General features: G+C 36.1%; 1 protein-coding gene across 6 annotated transcripts in view; it reads right to left on the bottom strand.

Moving 5' to 3' along the window:
- Positions 1–18079, bottom strand: part of NPNT (nephronectin) — a 111558-nt gene that overhangs the window by 76770 nt on the left and 16709 nt on the right. For 4 of the 6 annotated variants that reach the window (XM_027837448.1, XM_027837451.1, XM_027837452.1 and 1 more), the window contains exon 3: positions 5583–5633. The exons of the other annotated variants lie outside the window; for them this stretch is intronic. In XM_027837448.1, coding sequence (XP_027693249.1) covers positions 5583–5633 — 51 coding nt within the window. The remainder of the gene's footprint in view (positions 1–5582; positions 5634–18079) is intronic. 6 annotated transcript variants of the gene reach the window in all.

Here is an 18079-nt window from a genome sequence, read left to right as displayed (position 1 = left end):
TTCTTGCCTCTCAATGGGTGGGGAAAGGGAGAGGGAAGGGAGAGAATTTGGAAGTGAAAATAAAATAAAATTGAGTATTAAAAGAGGAATAAAAAGTGAATGACTCCAGAGAGAAAATAAATATATATTTTATAAAAGTTCATAGACTTCAGGTTAAAAACCCCAGGTGTAGAGAGTACAGAGGTGTCTATGCATTATGGCAGTTCCAAGCACTTGGAAGACAGTTCTCTCAGACTGTAAAAGCCTTGTGCCAAGGATTCAGAGGCAGTAGGTACTGTCTGCATAGACGCATAGGCTGTCACAGCATGGGAACAGCTACTCTATCCTGGATCAGCTCTCAGGAATGAAAGTGGAAGAGAGGTGGAAGTTTCCCAGCATGGAGGAGAATGTAGACAGGAAAACATCCAGATATTATCTAACAATATACCAAAAGGTGTTTATTTAAGCAGCACAATGAGCCTATAGGATCATTGCATAGCACAGTTCAGTGGTACATGGTGAAAAGGGTGTGCTCATGGACAAACTGGTCAACTCTCCACAACCCACTTCCACCACATATCTCTGCCAACCTCTGTAACCACAGTAGCAAGATGAGGAAAGAAAGGAATGTGAGGTAGAAGGAATGATTTAAGGAGCAGGTTCCCAGAGGAGATAGGAGAGGATGGGTCAAGGGCACAAATAAAGGTAGGGTGATTTCTGTAGCAAAGAAAAGGGTGACTTCTTCCTCAGAGCCTAGAGAAAAGAGAGACTGGGATATGATGGAGGGCACATTGGAGTAGAGAGCAGGGGAGATGAAGGAAAGAGTCGTAGATGGCTGTATTTTCTCAGTAAAGAAGGGGGTGGTATCCCCTGCTGAGAATGAGTGTACATAAGGGAGTAATGTAGCAAGCTTGAGAAGAAAGAAGTTTTGGAATAACAGCTGTGAGGGGTGTGATAGTGTCTGTTAGGTAACAATACAAGGATTGACGAGCAAGAGTGAGGGCGAAGAGAAGATCAGATAACATGAATTTGTAGTGGACAGATGCAGGCGATATGCCAAGACAATGCTGGGCACATTGTAAGGGCTTAACAAATGTATGCTGATTGATTGATTGGACCTTGCTTGTATGACTGTATGATTTCTTCTAGGAACATTCAATAGCTTAGAAATGCTAGAATGAAGAAGGTAGATGGTGGGGGAAACTCAAGGCTGAGATTTGGCAAGACCAGAGTGCGGGTAGAAAAAAAGGTACAAGAGGTTCAAGGGGGCAGACTTAAGGGATGGAGTGGTGCCCAGGGCATTTAAAGGACTCTTGTGTGGAAATAGGTCTGGACTCAGACACGATCAGCTTGGTCCCAGAGGTCAGAAGGTACAAAGGCGGAAAATTAGGCTCATTTATTAGGAAAAAAATTCATAACTATTAGGGTTGTTGAAAAATATAAGGAGTTGTCTGGAGAGGAGGTGTTTTCCCTTCATTAGAAATCTTTAAACAAAGTATATTTTTGAGGTTGGATTAGAGAGCTTCTGAGATTTTGTAATTTTGAGGGCTTGGTACCTGTGATGATGGGAAACAGCAAAAATCACTTTCCCAGTCAGGAAAATTTTATGTGTTATCCTTATGCCTAGATGAGGTATGAATTCATGTTAAGGAATACATACTCTGTTGATATCTTGAAAAAAACTTTTATAATTTATGTAATATACACATGTATATGTGTGTCCATATATATGTATGTATATATACATACACACATGGGAAAAAGAATACTAACTCTTAAGTGAAAGGACTTGGGTTCAAATCCTACCTATGGGTGTAATATTGAGCAAGTCACTTTACTGGGCTTCTGTTTCATCATCTGTTTAATGAGACCAGAGGTCTCTTCTAGCTCAAAAGCTATGATCCTAAGATTCTATTTTTAATTGTACCACCAATTCAACAATCATTTAATGGTTTTTCTGTTTCATTTTCATCATGTGCGATGTTAGAGTACAATCAGATTATAGGATGACAACTGTCAAATTTGTTCAATTGAAATACTTTCTCAAACAAAATTACCAGTAATTTTTTTTCAAAACATGACTAAAACAAACAACTTTGTTCCATTAGCAAACAACTAAGGGAGAGAACATAGTACTTGTAACATTTTCCTTCATTTAAAACTTAAGTTAATTTAAAAAATAGTATTAGATCTAATAGTTTGCTTGTAACTTTCAATTTTTCAAACATATTGGATATGCTCATTTGTGGACAAATAATTAGCTAATAACTCTTTGTGGATGTATTTATCACATAAAATTAGTTTTACTGCCTAAAAATACATAATCGTGCCAAGCATATTTTAATTCATAGGCTCTAATACTTATGATCCTTAAAAGTTAATCAAGGCTTTATAATACTTTGATCTTTTAATTTAATAATAAATATACATATATACAGTGTTTTGGACCATTGAATTCCCAATCAGGATATTTTCAGAGGTATCAACTTACTAGTTAGTTACTAATGGAAGATATCTCTAAAAGGTCAGTTACATTGGTTATTATATATTTTTTCAGACAAATAATTTTCTCTTTACTAGTTTACAAGAATCCATTAGTGAATGTTTGGTGGATTAAACTGCAGTCCACACAAAAAGTGACCAGCAGGGAGAGGAAAATGAAATCATTTCAAGAATGAATTCCATTTACGTTTCCATTAGACCATGAATGAGGTTCAGCAATAATTTCCTAATGACACAGGTAACTTAGAATTTGAATTGTTCAAGGAAATTTTCCTTTCAGAAACCAGCAAGAAAAACTTTCTTTAGGGCATGCAGAAGTTAACCACCATGGACTGCAAAATGTATACAGTCAAATTTCTGAGGAATTTATCTTATACCTCTGGAGTTGGCCATAAAATCTGCCATCCTCACAGTGACCAACATAAACCTTCCAAAGTCCTATCCTAATTTCATCCCTTCTAATGTCATCCCTTCATTGTTATTAGACTTGTCCTATGAGCTTCTGCCATTCATCTAATTCAACTGGACAAACATTTAAGCCAATGATAGTAATATGCAAGGCATTATTTTGGGTAGTAGGGAAAATGACAATAGCTACCATCAAGGAGATTATGGGCTACTAGGCATTTATAGCATGGACACAAGTGGAATACATCATGAGAAGGGGCAAAAGGGAGATGTAGAGCCAAGGTTCCCATAGAAAAGTATCTTGGATGGTCTTTTTGTTCATTCATTCATTCTTTCTTCCTTTCTTTCTTTCTTTCTTTCTTTCTTTCAACAAACATTTATTGAACATCAATAATGGGCAAAGCTTTGTGTTAGGCATTTTAAAGGGTACAAAGAAGAACAAATTCAGTTCCTGCCCTCCAAGAGCTTACATTCTAATAAGGGAAATGATACAGGTACCCATATAACTACAATACAAGGCAAAATACAAACTGTACTATAAAAGAGGTACAAATAAAATACCATGAAGGCTTAGGGGGGAAAAAAGAGAGATGGCATGTGGTTGGAGAGATCTGGAAAGGTTTCATGGAGAAGATGGAATATGAAATGGGCTTTATAATGGCTAGGAAATAAAGAGGCTACAATGAGGGACTGAAGACTTTTAGCTCTAGTCATGAATGTTGAATTATTAAAGTGAACAGGGATAGAATGTAGTGGGCTGGTATTGTGAACCTTTTTGGGGTGGGGGAACAAAAATCTATCCAGTTACTGGAGCAGCTTTACAAGATCTTAGGATAGTACTTTTAATTCATTCTCTATTCCCTCTTCTTTTCCCTTTCAAGTTGGTTCTAGGTGGGGTCAGATCAGAAATGAATATAAATGGAGGTAAGGGATTTGATTAGCATAGGTGTGGTGAGGTTATTAGGGGAGTGCGATATTATCATATGATCATAGATTTAGAACTGGAAAGGACTTCAGAGACCATTCAGTTTTACAGATGAGGAAACTGAGGAACATAGAGGTTAAGGAACTTGCCCAAGGCCACGTGGGCAGTAAATGGAGGAGCTGGGATTCATACTCAGGTCTTCCTTGGTGGTAAAATTCACGGCACCATGCTGCTTGCCTCCTTTCCTCCACTTCACACACTGCAGGCTGCCAGATACTAAATAGTCTCACTTCCCTTTAAGCAAAGTAGATTTGTCTCATAGAGAGAAGGAAATAAAAACCCACTGAGTTTAGCAGTATGTTGCCCAAAGAAGCCAAACTTTAACATCTATTTTAGAAGTTAATTATTTAAGAAATTTTAAACTTCAAATAAGTCTTTTCTAAAAAAGAGATTTGGAAATAAGAAATGACAGCGGATTGTCTTCATTTGCCTATATCCTGTAAGGCCTTCAGTGGATATTCCAGGAGCATTCTCAATTACAATCTTATCAATAAAAAGGATAACGTCAACTATAATCCCATTCATTTTTAGTAATTATAAGGGATATTCACTTGAGTTTTATGTCTTTCTAATAAATAAAAACTTCTAGCATGATCAACTTTACTTGTCCCCAAATATAATGATTAAATTTCCTTTTAAAATAAACTTCTTATAACATGAGATAATCTTTCCCCCAGTAGCAGGTGTCTCTCTTCACCAATTCCACAAATTGTTAGGATTTCATATAAATCATCTGGTGAAGTTTCCCATAAATATACCATGAATATGTTATATTCAATCACATTTTTTTCTTCAAAGTAATATCCTTTTAAACATTTATACCTTTGACCAAAATAATACAATTATGAGTATTGATTTGTGAGATGGGAGAGGCATTTGGAGGAAATGGGAGAGGCATAAAAGGATACTGTTTCTTTAACACCATCTAGGAGTGTCTAATTCAGTGATGTGTTTTTCAAAAGCAAAAAAAAAATTCAATGTATCAGATATGATCTCAACAATAAACTGAAAGAAATCATTTGTCTCAATAGCAAAGGCTATATTATGGTTTAATTGTTTAAGGGGAAAAATTAGGATGATTTGAGAGGAGATGGGAGAGGCTTTTGGAGGAAATGGGAGAGGCATAAAAGGGTACTGTTTCTTTAACACCATCTAGGAACCATTTTCAAACGATCTGATTCATTTTTAAAAATACATTAAACACATTTTAAAACAAAGTAATAGCAACTTAATAAATGAGTAATCGATAAGTATTAACATAACATTCTATGCAATTTAGACAATAAAACATCTCTTACCTTAATGTGGAGAGTAAATTAATTTGAGGTAGAAATCTCTTATGTTAATGACAAATTTGTTAGTAACCATATACTTAGAGAATTGTTTATTATGATTGTTTCTTTATGTAGTAAGGAATATAAAGTTTCCTGGAGATTGGGATGGAGTGGTTATTAGATTTGTTAAATAGGAAAAGAGTACATATAAACTGAAAAGAAAAAAGATTCACGAATTATCTAAGTTAAAATGATCTTAGCAGAATTGTGAATAGAACAAGTATATCCCTATGGGGAGTACTTCCCCCCAAAGAGATCAAAAAGAATAGCTAACGTTAAGGTTTATATATAGTTCTGTCAATGTATTATTTAGAGGGCATGCCTTTCAAGACATAGGATTGCCAAGATTATTTCAAGAAATATGTTCTTCTAACCTTTGAGTTGGCACCTTATCCTGGCTATTCTCTGCCTTAAGACGTAGAAAGCTGCAAAACAAATGTCCAAAAAAAGAAAATTCCAGATATTTTTGTATGTTTGTTTTCTGTAAGGAGACTGGACTTGGGCTTTTATCAATTTGCTACATTCCCGAAGACTTAACACACTTTCAATATTCAGTGCTTCTCTGAAACAACAATAAAAACTAGGACATATTTTAAAATAGCATTATCTTAGTCATTGTTTTGTCACAAAAGTCATACATTTCTAACCAAAATAAAAATTATCCAATGATTGAAGCTCTACGATTCTTCCGTGCATTCTGGTTTATTTTTCTGGAGCTTCCAATCTAAATTTTTGGTTTTCAGAATATTACTTTGTGCTCTTAGAGAGACAGTACCCTTTTATTAAAGTGAATGTTAGGCCAGGAGATATTAAATTTAAATGTTAGATTTTTTTAAAAATTTAGTCATCGAGATAACTGAAGATACATACAATTTTAAGATATTATTATTGTGATCAGTGAATGATAACGATTGGAAATTTTCTTTCAACAATTATTTCCTTGGATAGCTGCTCAGTCAGTCAAAACAAAAGCGCCTTTTCCGAAGCCTCAGTTAAAAAAACTTTAAACTCAGTTTAAAAAAAATAGAGACTAGAATGCTCCCTTTGCTGAAAATTAAAGGGAGAATTCTCAAAGAGGTGTCAACAATGGTCAATAACTCTGACCACGTCTTTCCCAGAAGAGAAAGAAAGAAAAAATATTTGTGGTTTCAGTCCACATCAGATCTCACACCTTTAGGCAAGAAAAATCTCGGTTTTTATTTTAAAAAGAGACAAATTATGGAAGTAAATTGTAACAATTTAATGGCAGTTTTTTCTTTTTTGGCTTGAAATGGGGTTAAGTGACTTGCCCAGGGTCACACAGCCAGTCAGTGTCAAGTGTCTGAGACTGGATTTGAACTCAGGTTGTCAGGTCCTCCTGACTCCAGGGCTGGTGCTCTATTTTTTTCTTAAAAAGAAGAAAATTAAGTACCCTATGTGATTGAGAAAATAATCTTTTTTTTTCCTTTAGTTGAATTACAAAAATATATAAACAGTCCAGAGTCATTGAAACATTTTTTAAAGCAAATCTATATGCTTTCTAAGTCTGAGAATGAAATCCAGACTTCTGTTTTCTTTTGCTATTTTTTTAAATGGAAAGACTGCCATAGCTTCAGGCTATCTAATTCAGTGATATGTTTTTCAAAAGCAAAAAAAAAATTCAATGTATCAGATATGATTTCAACAATAAACTGAAAGAAATAATTTGTCTCAATAGAAAAGGCTGTATTATGGTTTAATTATTTAAGGGGAAAAATTAGGATGATTTGAGAGAGATGGGAGAGGCATTTGGAGGAAATGGGAGAGGCATAAAAGGGTACTGTTTCTTTAACACCATCTAGGAACCGTTTTCAAACGATCTGATTCATTTTTAAAAATATATTAAACACATTTTAAAACAAAGTAATAGCAACTTAATAAAGAATAGCAAACATCAACATTTTTCTAGCTAGTAGCAGCCAAGCAGTTCTGTATAGTTTATTTTTAGTTTAGAAATTTTAGAGATGTATCACTTGCGTTCTATTTAACATGTAATTCAGCCATGACAGGTACAAATTTAGTGAATTTTACAGTGTCAATAGGTTTTCTGAACACCTCCAGCACTGAATTTCAGTGAACATTCTGTTACAATTGCAATTAGTATGGTTTAAAAAAAACTATACAGAATAACAATTGAAGTTAAAACAGTGCTATACCAAGGGGGGGGGGGGCTTTCTAGGACCATTTTGAGGTCTATTCTCCACTGATGCATGAAGGCATTTTCACAGGCAACTACTGCCGATTTTCATGAACTTTAGCTACCAAAGTCAGTCCCCTTGTGGCCTGCATGCATCTTGTGGTATATAAACCCCTTTGTAGGCAGCTGAAAACCATCTATTAGTAGCACACCAATGAGGAGAAAATGGCTCACTTTCTCCCATTCACTGGCCATAACCCAGGATAAGAGAGAGAAACAAAGAGCGAGTGTTCGTCTAGAGCTAAGGTGAGAAGGCAGCTGTAGCAAGCTCATGCATCACAACCAGCCCCGGTCTCTGGTTACCTTCCCGACTGAAGCACCCCCTTCTTGGGTTTGTATAAGCAGCAGTGTTTTGGGTTGGCGAAGGGTTCTCTGTGATAGCATGCATTTTACTAGGCAGGGCTAAAAATAAACCAGCCAGTTTGGGTTTTTTTCCCCCACATTTTGTGGAGTGGTGGTTCATAGAAATTACAGAGGCTGGGTTGTGCAGGGATTATTTTTCTTGCCTTTTATAACTAGCAGGACATGGGTTATGTGCTTGGAGCCAATGCAGAGCAGCCGATGTTAAATAACAGTAACTTTCTGACTCGCCGTCCCCCATGCTGTCTAAATGTATATCTATCTGTCTTCGGAGCTGTGTTTTAAGTAGTTGTCGGAAGCCTAAAAATAGACCAGCTATCCAACATTGGGGGAACTGAAGAAATCTTTCTCTTAAAAAGCTCTGATTAGGTCTTTTTTTTTTTTTAAGTTGAAGACTAAGATTTATTTCTCTTGCACAGCAATAATCCCTGGGTGCAGTTTTTCAGTGATGCGCCTCACTGCATGCTCTATACGTGCATAGTGCCTTCATTCCAACTTTCTCCACAAAGAAGAAAGTGACTCTTTACCTCCTCAAATAGGACCCCCCCACACACACTCTGAAAAGGAAGTATTGCCACCCTTTTCAGAAAATCTTAGTTTTTCTTTTTTTCAAAACCCTCTAAAAAAAAAAAGGCTCCAGGCCAAACTCATTAATTTTATGCTGGTCCACTGAACACTGAGCACTGGATTTGATGTCCAAGGACCTGATTTCTAATATTATCCCTGCTACTTACTATCTGTGTGATCTTAGGCATGTAGTTTCAGTCCTCTAGACCCAGCCTCATAGAAGCGAGTTGGTGCAGTAGAAAAAGCACTGGACTTATTAGAGTTAGAAAGACCCGGGGTTCAAATCTTGCATCAGACACTTACTAGCTATGTAACCCCGGGGAAGTCACTTAACTTCTCTGGGCTTCAGTTTCCTCATCTATAAAATGGGGATAATAACAGCACCTACTTCACAGGGTTATTTTGTGAAGATCAAAATTCCATAAAAGTGCTTTGCAAACTTTCCCCTTTAGACTGTGTGAATTGTTGCTTTTTTTTTTTTTTTTTGGTATCCCCAGTGTTGAGCAAAGTTCCTGGCATATAATAAATATGTTTGTTGACTCTACTGTAAAATGAGTGCTGGACGAGAAGACCTCCAAAGACCTTTCCAACTCTAAATCTATGATTCCTTGATTCACTGACCTGCCAATTCCAAAGGCACGGGCCTGGGTCACTTTTAAAATAAAAAATTTTCAAATGACCCTTACCCAGTCCTACCTCCAACAACAAAATCCTGCCTGAAACTTCCATTATTCACTGCATAAGACAATAGGGGAGTAAAATCTAAAGCAAATGAGTGAATTTTTACTAAATTAGCTTCATGCTTTTCTTCCTGGGGTAATGATTTGAGAAATACCTTTTACCTGGTTGAGTCAATGGAAGTTTATTTGAATGTTGCCTGGGGACTTAGCTTCAGCCAAGACTAAGATTCTCAAAAGGCTTTTATGAAATAAAGTTGAGCGTGGGGAGTAAAAGGGCAAGCAAACTCATGAATTTACTAATTATTCCTTCACTTGGTGGACACCGACAAGTTTTAGTGTTATATTGTATTGTATTGTATTGTATCTGCCAATACATTTTAAAAGCCAAGCTAATTTTTTAAAATTCATACCTTTACCATGGCATCTAAATCTGTGGCATCACAGTGGCTCTGTTCTTTCTAATTCTATTAAATTTTACAACAAAGAGAAGACTTTGGGTATGGTTCTAGTAATAGACTGGCTACTTGAATGAGACAAGTACAGGGAGATCCCTCACCACTAGGTTGGCTACATGGTGATGAATTCTTTGACTGTGGTAACCTGTGAACCAAAGAAAAATACAAAAATGATTCTCAGTCCTGAACAATCCTTTCTTCTGCAGGGACAGTGGCAGAAAGGGAAGGCAGAGAGTGCTAAGAACCTCGCCATCTATCAATATTAACTTTGTTTAACAGCTGCATCTTACAGAAGGGCCTAGATCAAATTTATCAGGCTATTTGTCACTACAAATGAAACCAAAAGACACAGCTCAATGGAAAGATGCCTCATATTCTCTTTGGAAAGGAAAATAAAGGAATTGGCAGTTTGGTTTCATTATGAGTCCAAAGACAACAAGAAACATTGCATTGTAGTATACTTCATTATCTCTTATTGTAGGGCTCAGAATAGGCATTTGCAAAAGACCACCATGAAGGCAACTGAAGCCTATGAGCAAATATTTGTTGCAGAGAATGAAGATGTAGGAAAAGTTTATGATGACCTCGATGAAACTCTTCAAAAGAAAGCAACATATATTTCAATGCTCTGTGATTTGAATGAGAAGTTGGACATAGGAGAACGCAAAAAAAAAATGCATTGGAAGATATGACCCAGTATTAAGAAATGAAAGAGGCCAAAGTTTACAAGGAAGGCTAATAACTATATATCACCAATACTTTCTTCAAGATGTGAGAAGGCAAGAATCAAACAAAAATGTGGTCAGTTTCATTTTTATGATGTTATTCATTACATAAAAAAAGAAAGAAATGGATTAAATATTGACAAAAGAGAGGGAAAATAGTCTGTGGGGAATCCAACTGGTGGCTTGTTAGAACCAAGATAAAAATGAATATCAAATTAGGAGAAAAAAGGATAACAATAAAGAGAAAATACGATATTCAACTAAAGCAACTATGACCTGAATCATTTAAATCAGCAGAGGGAAGGGAATAAGTATTTATTAAGTGCTTATTATGTGCCAGGCACTGTGAAAACTTTGTGCTTTACAAATAGTATATCTCATTTGATCTTCATAAAAACCCCGAGAGGTAGGTGCTATTATTATCCCCATTTTACAGTTGAGGAAACTGAGGCAAAGAGTGTTTAAGTGACTTGCCAGCATCACACACAGCTAGTAAGGATACCTGGGCAAATGAGCTAATGACAATCTCTCTGTCTCCCTACACACATACATACATACACACACACACACACACACACACACTGGAAAGAACAAAGGAATAAATATCAACAAAGTTTATTACAATTTTCTAAAGTGTTGTATCCAATGTAAAGCAATTGCTGCAACAAGGAAAACAAAAAAAGCTCAGAAACCTCTTAGCCAGCAGACCCTTAAATTCTTTCCAAGCAGAGAGACAAGGCAGTCAGAAGGGTTTAGAATACAGACACCTTTGCAAAACCTTATGGAGGAAAAAGGTGGAGAATTATGAGCAGTAGCACTTCAAAAAAGAGTAGGGGATGGGGAGGAAGGGGCTGGGAAAAACAAGTTTGTAGAAAGCTTGGTGGAAATCCAATTAAAATTAGATCATTGAAAGAACATTAAAAGATTAAACTAGAAGGGTAACAAAGAGATGGACAATAGAAAAGATCTATCAACACTTATTAAATAATTTTCTTTATCAGTTAAAGTGTTGGGCACTCATCTCAAGATCATCAGTATATGGTGAGGCACTAGGAAATGGAAATAGTATTTTTTAAATAAATACAGGAAAAGCTATTGGAACTAGGCAAGTATATACAGAGAAGGTTCATGTGGAAGTAATACAGTTTTGCTGGTATTAAAGGGATCAGTTCTTCAGACATCTGAAAGAGGAGATGATACCAAATAATAATTAAAAATCAGACACTCAATTACTACTGGAATGGAGAAATCAATAAAGTCATCAGGCATTTATTATGAGCCAAGCACTGTGCTAAGGACTTGGAATACAACTACAAGCAAAAAGATAGTCACTGCCCTCAGAAGTTTATACTCTAGTGAGAGAAGACAACACATAAAAACACATAAATGGTTGAGGTGAAGGAGAAGATGAAGGTACCTGATTGGTAGAGATTGAGGGGGAGGGAGAGAAAGTCCAGAGAGTCACAAGTACAGCCCAGAGAGAAATGAAGACATGGTTGTCATGGGCATCCTCCTTAAATTGGAGGTTCTATTAGGAACTATTTTCTTCTCCAAAATCTTTATGATAATAACCTATACACATATTAACGGCAACCTTGATGAAAATACGAGAAGAGAACAGGAAGGAAGGTTTTCACAAAGGATATTCTGTAGCAGAGTACATCTTTACACATTGACTAAAATGTAGAAAGAATACCAGAAGCAAATGTTTTGATTGTTTATTGACTATGAAAAAAATTAAAGCCAAATGTAGCCTTAGGCTCTGTATTTCCCATCCAAGTATTAAAAAATTAGGCAGGATTCTTAGATGGACACAACAGATAAACCTTGTTTGATAATCCTTTGAATAGAAATATCAACTGAGGTATAAAACAGGCCGATCAATGCTCAAAGGACTTTGTTATTATCATGGATGATGTCTAATACAAAGTCTAAATGCAAGATGGATTATCTACAGAGGATGAGGTCCTTGATATGCCCTCCTGTTGGCAGATAGCAATGTGTTGATTGAATCAATCCACTGAACACTGCAGACCCTCCTAAATGAGAGTCAGGAGTACTCAGAAGCATTCAACTCCATAATTCTCACAGGAAAACCAAGGATGCGACAAAGATTTATTGTCTATATTATGATATGCAGTTTGATGACCTATAAAGTTGAATAATCAGTGCATATAGCAGCTTTCCATTCAAAGCCCTTTGAGACTAGAAAGGACAAAATGAAAAGATAATGCTGTTGAGAGGCGATACCCAAGATAAGTAGGAAGAGTACAACTAGATACACAGGATGAGGTCAGGCCAGATGAACTATATCCTCCTGTGCTGAAAGAATTTCCACATGTGATTGCTTTTCCACTATCTGTGATCTTTGAAAAGTCATAGAGAACATCAAGGTTTCAGTTGTTTTCAGTCATTGTTTGACTCTACATGATCCCATTTGGGGTTTTCTTGGCAAAGATAGTGCAGTGGTTTGCTATTTCCTTCTCCAGTTCATTTTACAGATGACGAAACTGAGGTAAACAGGGTTGAGTGATTTGCCCAGGGTCACAGAGCTAATAAGTGTCTGAGGCCATATTTGAACTCAGGTCTTCCTGATTCCAGGCCTGGTGCTCTGTCCACTGTGCCACCTCACTGCCCACAAAGAACATCAGAAAAGGGCAAATAATCATCCTTATTTTCAAAAAGAGGAAAGAGAATGGTGTCTTCGAATTATTAGCTAGTGAGGTTGTGAGGCTGACTTTGATGTCTGGCAAAATTCTATAATGTAGATTAAAAAGATCCCTAGGCACTTTTCAGATGAGGAAATCAAAGCTATCTATAGTCATATGAAGAAGTGCTCTAAATCACTTTTTATTAGGCAAATTAAACAACTCTGAGGTACCACTTCACACCTATCAAATTAGCTAATATGACAAAAAAAGGAAAATGATAAATGTTGGAGAGAATGTGGGAAAATCGGAATATTAATTCACTGTTGATGGAATTGTGAACTAATCTAACCATTCTGGAGAGCAATTTGGAACTGTGCCCAAAGGGCACTCAAACTGTGCATACCCTTTGATCTAGCAATACCACTACTAGGTCTGTATCCCAAAGGGATCATAAAAAATGGAAAAGGACCTACATGTCCAAAAATATTTATAGCAGTCCTTTTCATGGTGGCAAAATATTGGAAGGGGATGCCCATCAATTGGGGAATGGCTGAACAAGCAGTGGCATATGAATGTAATGGAATACTATTGTATAATTGTTGTTGTGGCTTGTCCTTCGTTCTCAAAGAGGACCATGACATCAAGAAGGTGACGCCATAACTTGCAAATGAATTGGATTTAAGTGAGGAAGGCTGTGCAAAGTCACTAGCCTCACTTTCTCCTCCAGAGCCATCTGGGTCCAGTGGAAAGATATAGATCAAGATGACTGGAGATGGCTCTCTATTATGCAATGAGAAATGATGAGCAGGCAGATTTCAGAAAACCCTGGAAAGACATGTATGAACTGATGCAAAGTGAAATGAGCAGAACCAAGAAAACATTGTACAGAGTATCAGCAACATTGTGTGATGATCAACTGTGAATGACTCAGCTCTTCTCAGCAACACAATGATCCAAAACAAATGCAAAGGACTCATGAAGGAAAATGCTATCCACATCCAGATAAAGAACTGATGGACTCTGAATGCAGATCAAAGCATATTTTTTTCACTTGCTTTATTCTTTTTTGTGTTTTTTTCCCTTTTGATCTGCTTCTTCTTTCACAACTGTGACTAATATGGAAATATGTTTCACATAATAGCACATGTATACCCTATATCAAATTGCCTACCATTTTTGGAAGAGGGGAGGGGAGAGAGGGAGAAAAATTTGGAACTCAAACTCTTGTAAAAATGAATGCTAAAAATTGTCTTGACATGTAAATGGAAAAAAATACTGTTTAAAAAGATTGTTAGTGAACTTCTAGAAAAGAAGGCATGATCATAAAGAAACAGTCTGAACACTTTCAAGAAAGGGTCATGTCAGAATGACCTTGTTTCATTTTTTTGATAGACTGACCATACCAGATTAATATAATGCTGTAGCTATTATTTACTTATATTTTCACAAAGAATTTGGCAAAAAAAAACCTCTCATTGTATTCTTATGAAAAGGATGGAGAGATATGAGCTAGATAACAGTATAGTTAGAAAGTTTTGGAACTGGTCCAATAATTCAAAATTCCAAACCTTCACTAATGAATCTTGCACTTAGTTTCAGAATATCAATTTTGCAAATTTGAGATGAGGGCGGTGTTGGCCACACAGTAGTTCATCTGACAAAGGTGCAAGTACAATGTGAATCAACAGGGTGATATGGCAGTCAAAAAAAGTAATGAGATCTTACGCTTCATTAGAAGAAATATGAGGTCTAGGACTAGGGAGGTGATTATTCTCTCGTACTCTGCCCGGTCAAAACACATCAAGACTATTTCATTTGGTGCTGGGGTGCCGTATTTTGGGATGAATGATGGTAACCTGGAGGCTAGCCAGAGGAAGATAACTAGGATACTGAGGGCTTTTTAGTGGATGCCATGTGAGGCTCAGTGGAAGGAACTGAGGCTGATGAAGCTGGAGAGGAGCAGGGTAAGGAGGACATGACAATTGTTGAGGGGTTGGGCTTATTCGGCTTGGACCCAGAGGGTGGAACTGAAGTAAATGAAATAGTAGAAGGTATAAAGAAGAAAAATTAGGGCTTGACATAAGTGGGGGACAAAACTCAACACTAGAGGCGTCTGAAGGTGAACTGGAGCTGGGAAGTAGTGGGCTCCTAATCCCTGAATGACCTTTTTGCTCAGTCTGTTGTAATGGCTTGTTCATGCATGAATTAGATTGATTAGCCTCTGAGGTCTCTTCCAAAATTAAGATTTTGTGATATATTGGACAGCTATTTGGCATACATGACCTATGGTCCCAGAATTCAATAAGAGGAAATGAGAGCAAGGCTGTGGTTGGGAAACGATACAGCCCTTTCAAGCTGCTCCCTGAAATAGAAGCCAGTCTTTTCAACACCAGTGTTACTTGGCTGATACTATGTAGCTGTGAATCATCAGATATCACAATCTTCAAAGCAACAAAATGGCAGGTGATCTAAGGGGCAATGGAAAGATGTGTGGTGGGCAAAAATAGGCCATAGCATTTTGCCGGAGGTGAACTACATGCAAAAAGTATCATCAAAGAGATGTGTGACTCAAAAAGAAGATAGGCTATTTATGTAGTTTGCCATAAGAGGAAGAAAATTTGCACATTGCAATGGTATCCACACAATGTTACGAGACATTTCTGCTAAGAGTCAGGCTCCTAGGACATTGAGTACATCTATAGAGGATTTATGGGAGGAAATGGGCAATAGCCGTAGAGGTTGAAAAGGACTGGGATAGATGGGATGTAAACTGTACCACTGAAATGAGAATGAACATTGATTAGATCACAGACCAACTGAAATACTGATAAATTCTTTACTCCATTGTCATTGACGATAAAGACCATTCAGTTGACTGAATGGGATGCATATCCAAGATATACAAGGAACTGATTCAAATTTATAACTATGAGAGCCATTACAAAAGTATTAGAGCAATTCTTTAATCAATAGTCAAAGAATATTAACAGACAGTTTTCAAAGGAAGAAATACAAGCTATCACCAACCATATGAAAAAACGCTCCAAATCATTAATAATTATAAAGACGGTAAATGTTTAGGACTGTTGATTTTTAGTTATTGCATTTTGATATATTAAATGATATATAAAATATAAATATATGATTGTCAGTATTTGAAAATTACATCTGCATCTGCATGGCACATATCTATGTTATAACATAGTCTTTTCTGTTCATTTTAAAAAATACTTAAGTGGTATATTGGTTAAAATATAGAGAGATAAATCATTAGAACAGATTAGGTGCCCAATTATGCAGAAGCAAAGAGACACAGTAGTATAGAATTACATAAACCTAACAACCCCATTTACTGGGGTAAGGACTCAGTATGTGATAGAAAAAAAATTTGCAATGAAAACTGGAAAACTGTCTAGGAAAAATTATGACCAGCATTTAACACTAGACATCAAGATAAGCTTCAGATGGATTCATGACTTAGGCCTAAAAAGTTGGCATCATAAGCAATTTAGAGGAGAAAAGAAGAAATTACCTTTTTGATCTATGGATAGGGGAACAGTTAATGACTAAATAAGGGGTAGAGAGGATCAGAGAAGATAACTTTTTGCACAAAAAAACCAATGCAGTTAAAATTAGAAGTGAAACAGTAAACTGGAGAAAAAAAATCTTTACAGCTAGTTTCTCTGATAAAGGTCTCATATCCAAGATATACAAGGAACTGATTCAAATTTATAACTATGAGAGCCATTACAAAAGTATTAGAGCAATTCTTTAATCAATAGTCACAGAATATAAACAGACAGTTTTCAAAGGAAGAAATACAAGCTATCACCAACCATATGAAAAAATGCTCCAAATCATTAATAATTATAAAGATGCAAATTAAAGCAACTCTGAAGCTGGAGGTCCTTTAGGAAAACAGGTGTATCAATACGTAATTAGTGGATCTGTGAATTTGTCCAGCCATTCCAGAAAGAAGCAGGAAACTGTGCCCCCTAAATTATTAACATACCCTTTGACCTAGCAATACTACTATTAGGCCTAAATGCAAAAAACAAACAAACAAACAGAACAAAACAAAACAACAAAACAAAAAACAAAAATAAAGAAAGGGGAAAAAGACTCACAAGTACAAAAATATTTACAGTAGTCTTTTTGCAGGTAAAGAACTGGAAACTAAAGTGGTGCCTACCTATTAGGGAATGGCTATTGTAGCATATGAATGTAAGGGAATATTTCTGTGACATATGACATGGTAAAATGGACAGTTTCAGAGGAAACTGTGAAGACTTCAGTGATTGAAGAGAACGGAACAAGGAGAACAATTTATATAAAATGACATTATAAAAAAAAAACAGCTTAGAAGGACTCTAGAACTCTGAATAATGCAATGATAAGCCATGATTCCAAAGGAACAGAAATGTAGCACACTACTTCCTACCATCCATCAGAGAGGAGATGAACTTAAAAAAGCAGAATGAAAAATAAATGATTGAATATGGTAAATGTGGACATTTTTTTTGCTAGGCTATGCATAGTTGTTATGAGTTTTTTTTTTTAATTGTTCAATTAGGAGGGGCAGATAGAATGGGAGAAAATAAATACATATAAAAATTTAAAAATTTAATTGAAAAAACTTTATTAGTAACTATTATGATTGTGAAAGGTATCAAGCCAAAATAGATAGAAAGGTGACCTTAGAACCAGAAAGACGTGAGTTCAAGTCTCCCCTCTGACATGTAATAGCTATGTGACCCTGGGCAAATCAGTTAACCTCTCTACACTCTCTGCAATTTTCTAAGACACTAAGCTTTGGAGAAGGTGCCAACCTGCATTAATAGAGAATGAAATCACAGGTCTATCCCCTCCCCCTGTTAGTTATTGTTATATGTTAAAATATACACTTATAAAAAGATTGTAGCAAGTTATTTTTAAAAAGCATCCTTGTCAACTAAGAGGATTTTAAAAGAAATCCTATGGGACTTATTAATATAATTCCGTGGGCCCATGTTAAGGTTATCTCTGAAGAGTCATCAATTAGAATGTACTGATCTGGAAGCTATATTCCAGTTACCATCCATGATTTCTCCTCTATATATTTATTTAATGCTTCAAAATAACCATGCAGATATTTCCTTCACACATATTGTAATCCCTTCATGTCTTAGTAGATGGTCTGTGTGAATTTCTTCAATCAAAATAATTCACTAGCTGGCAG

The sequence above is a fragment of the Vombatus ursinus genome, unplaced genomic scaffold (genome assembly GCF_900497805.2).
Source record: "Vombatus ursinus unplaced genomic scaffold, bare-nosed wombat genome assembly UNPS02014821.1, whole genome shotgun sequence".
Taxonomy (NCBI): domain Eukaryota; kingdom Metazoa; phylum Chordata; class Mammalia; order Diprotodontia; family Vombatidae; genus Vombatus; species Vombatus ursinus.
Note: the sequence above shows the minus strand (reverse complement) of the source record. Positions and strands in the feature narration are given on the sequence as shown.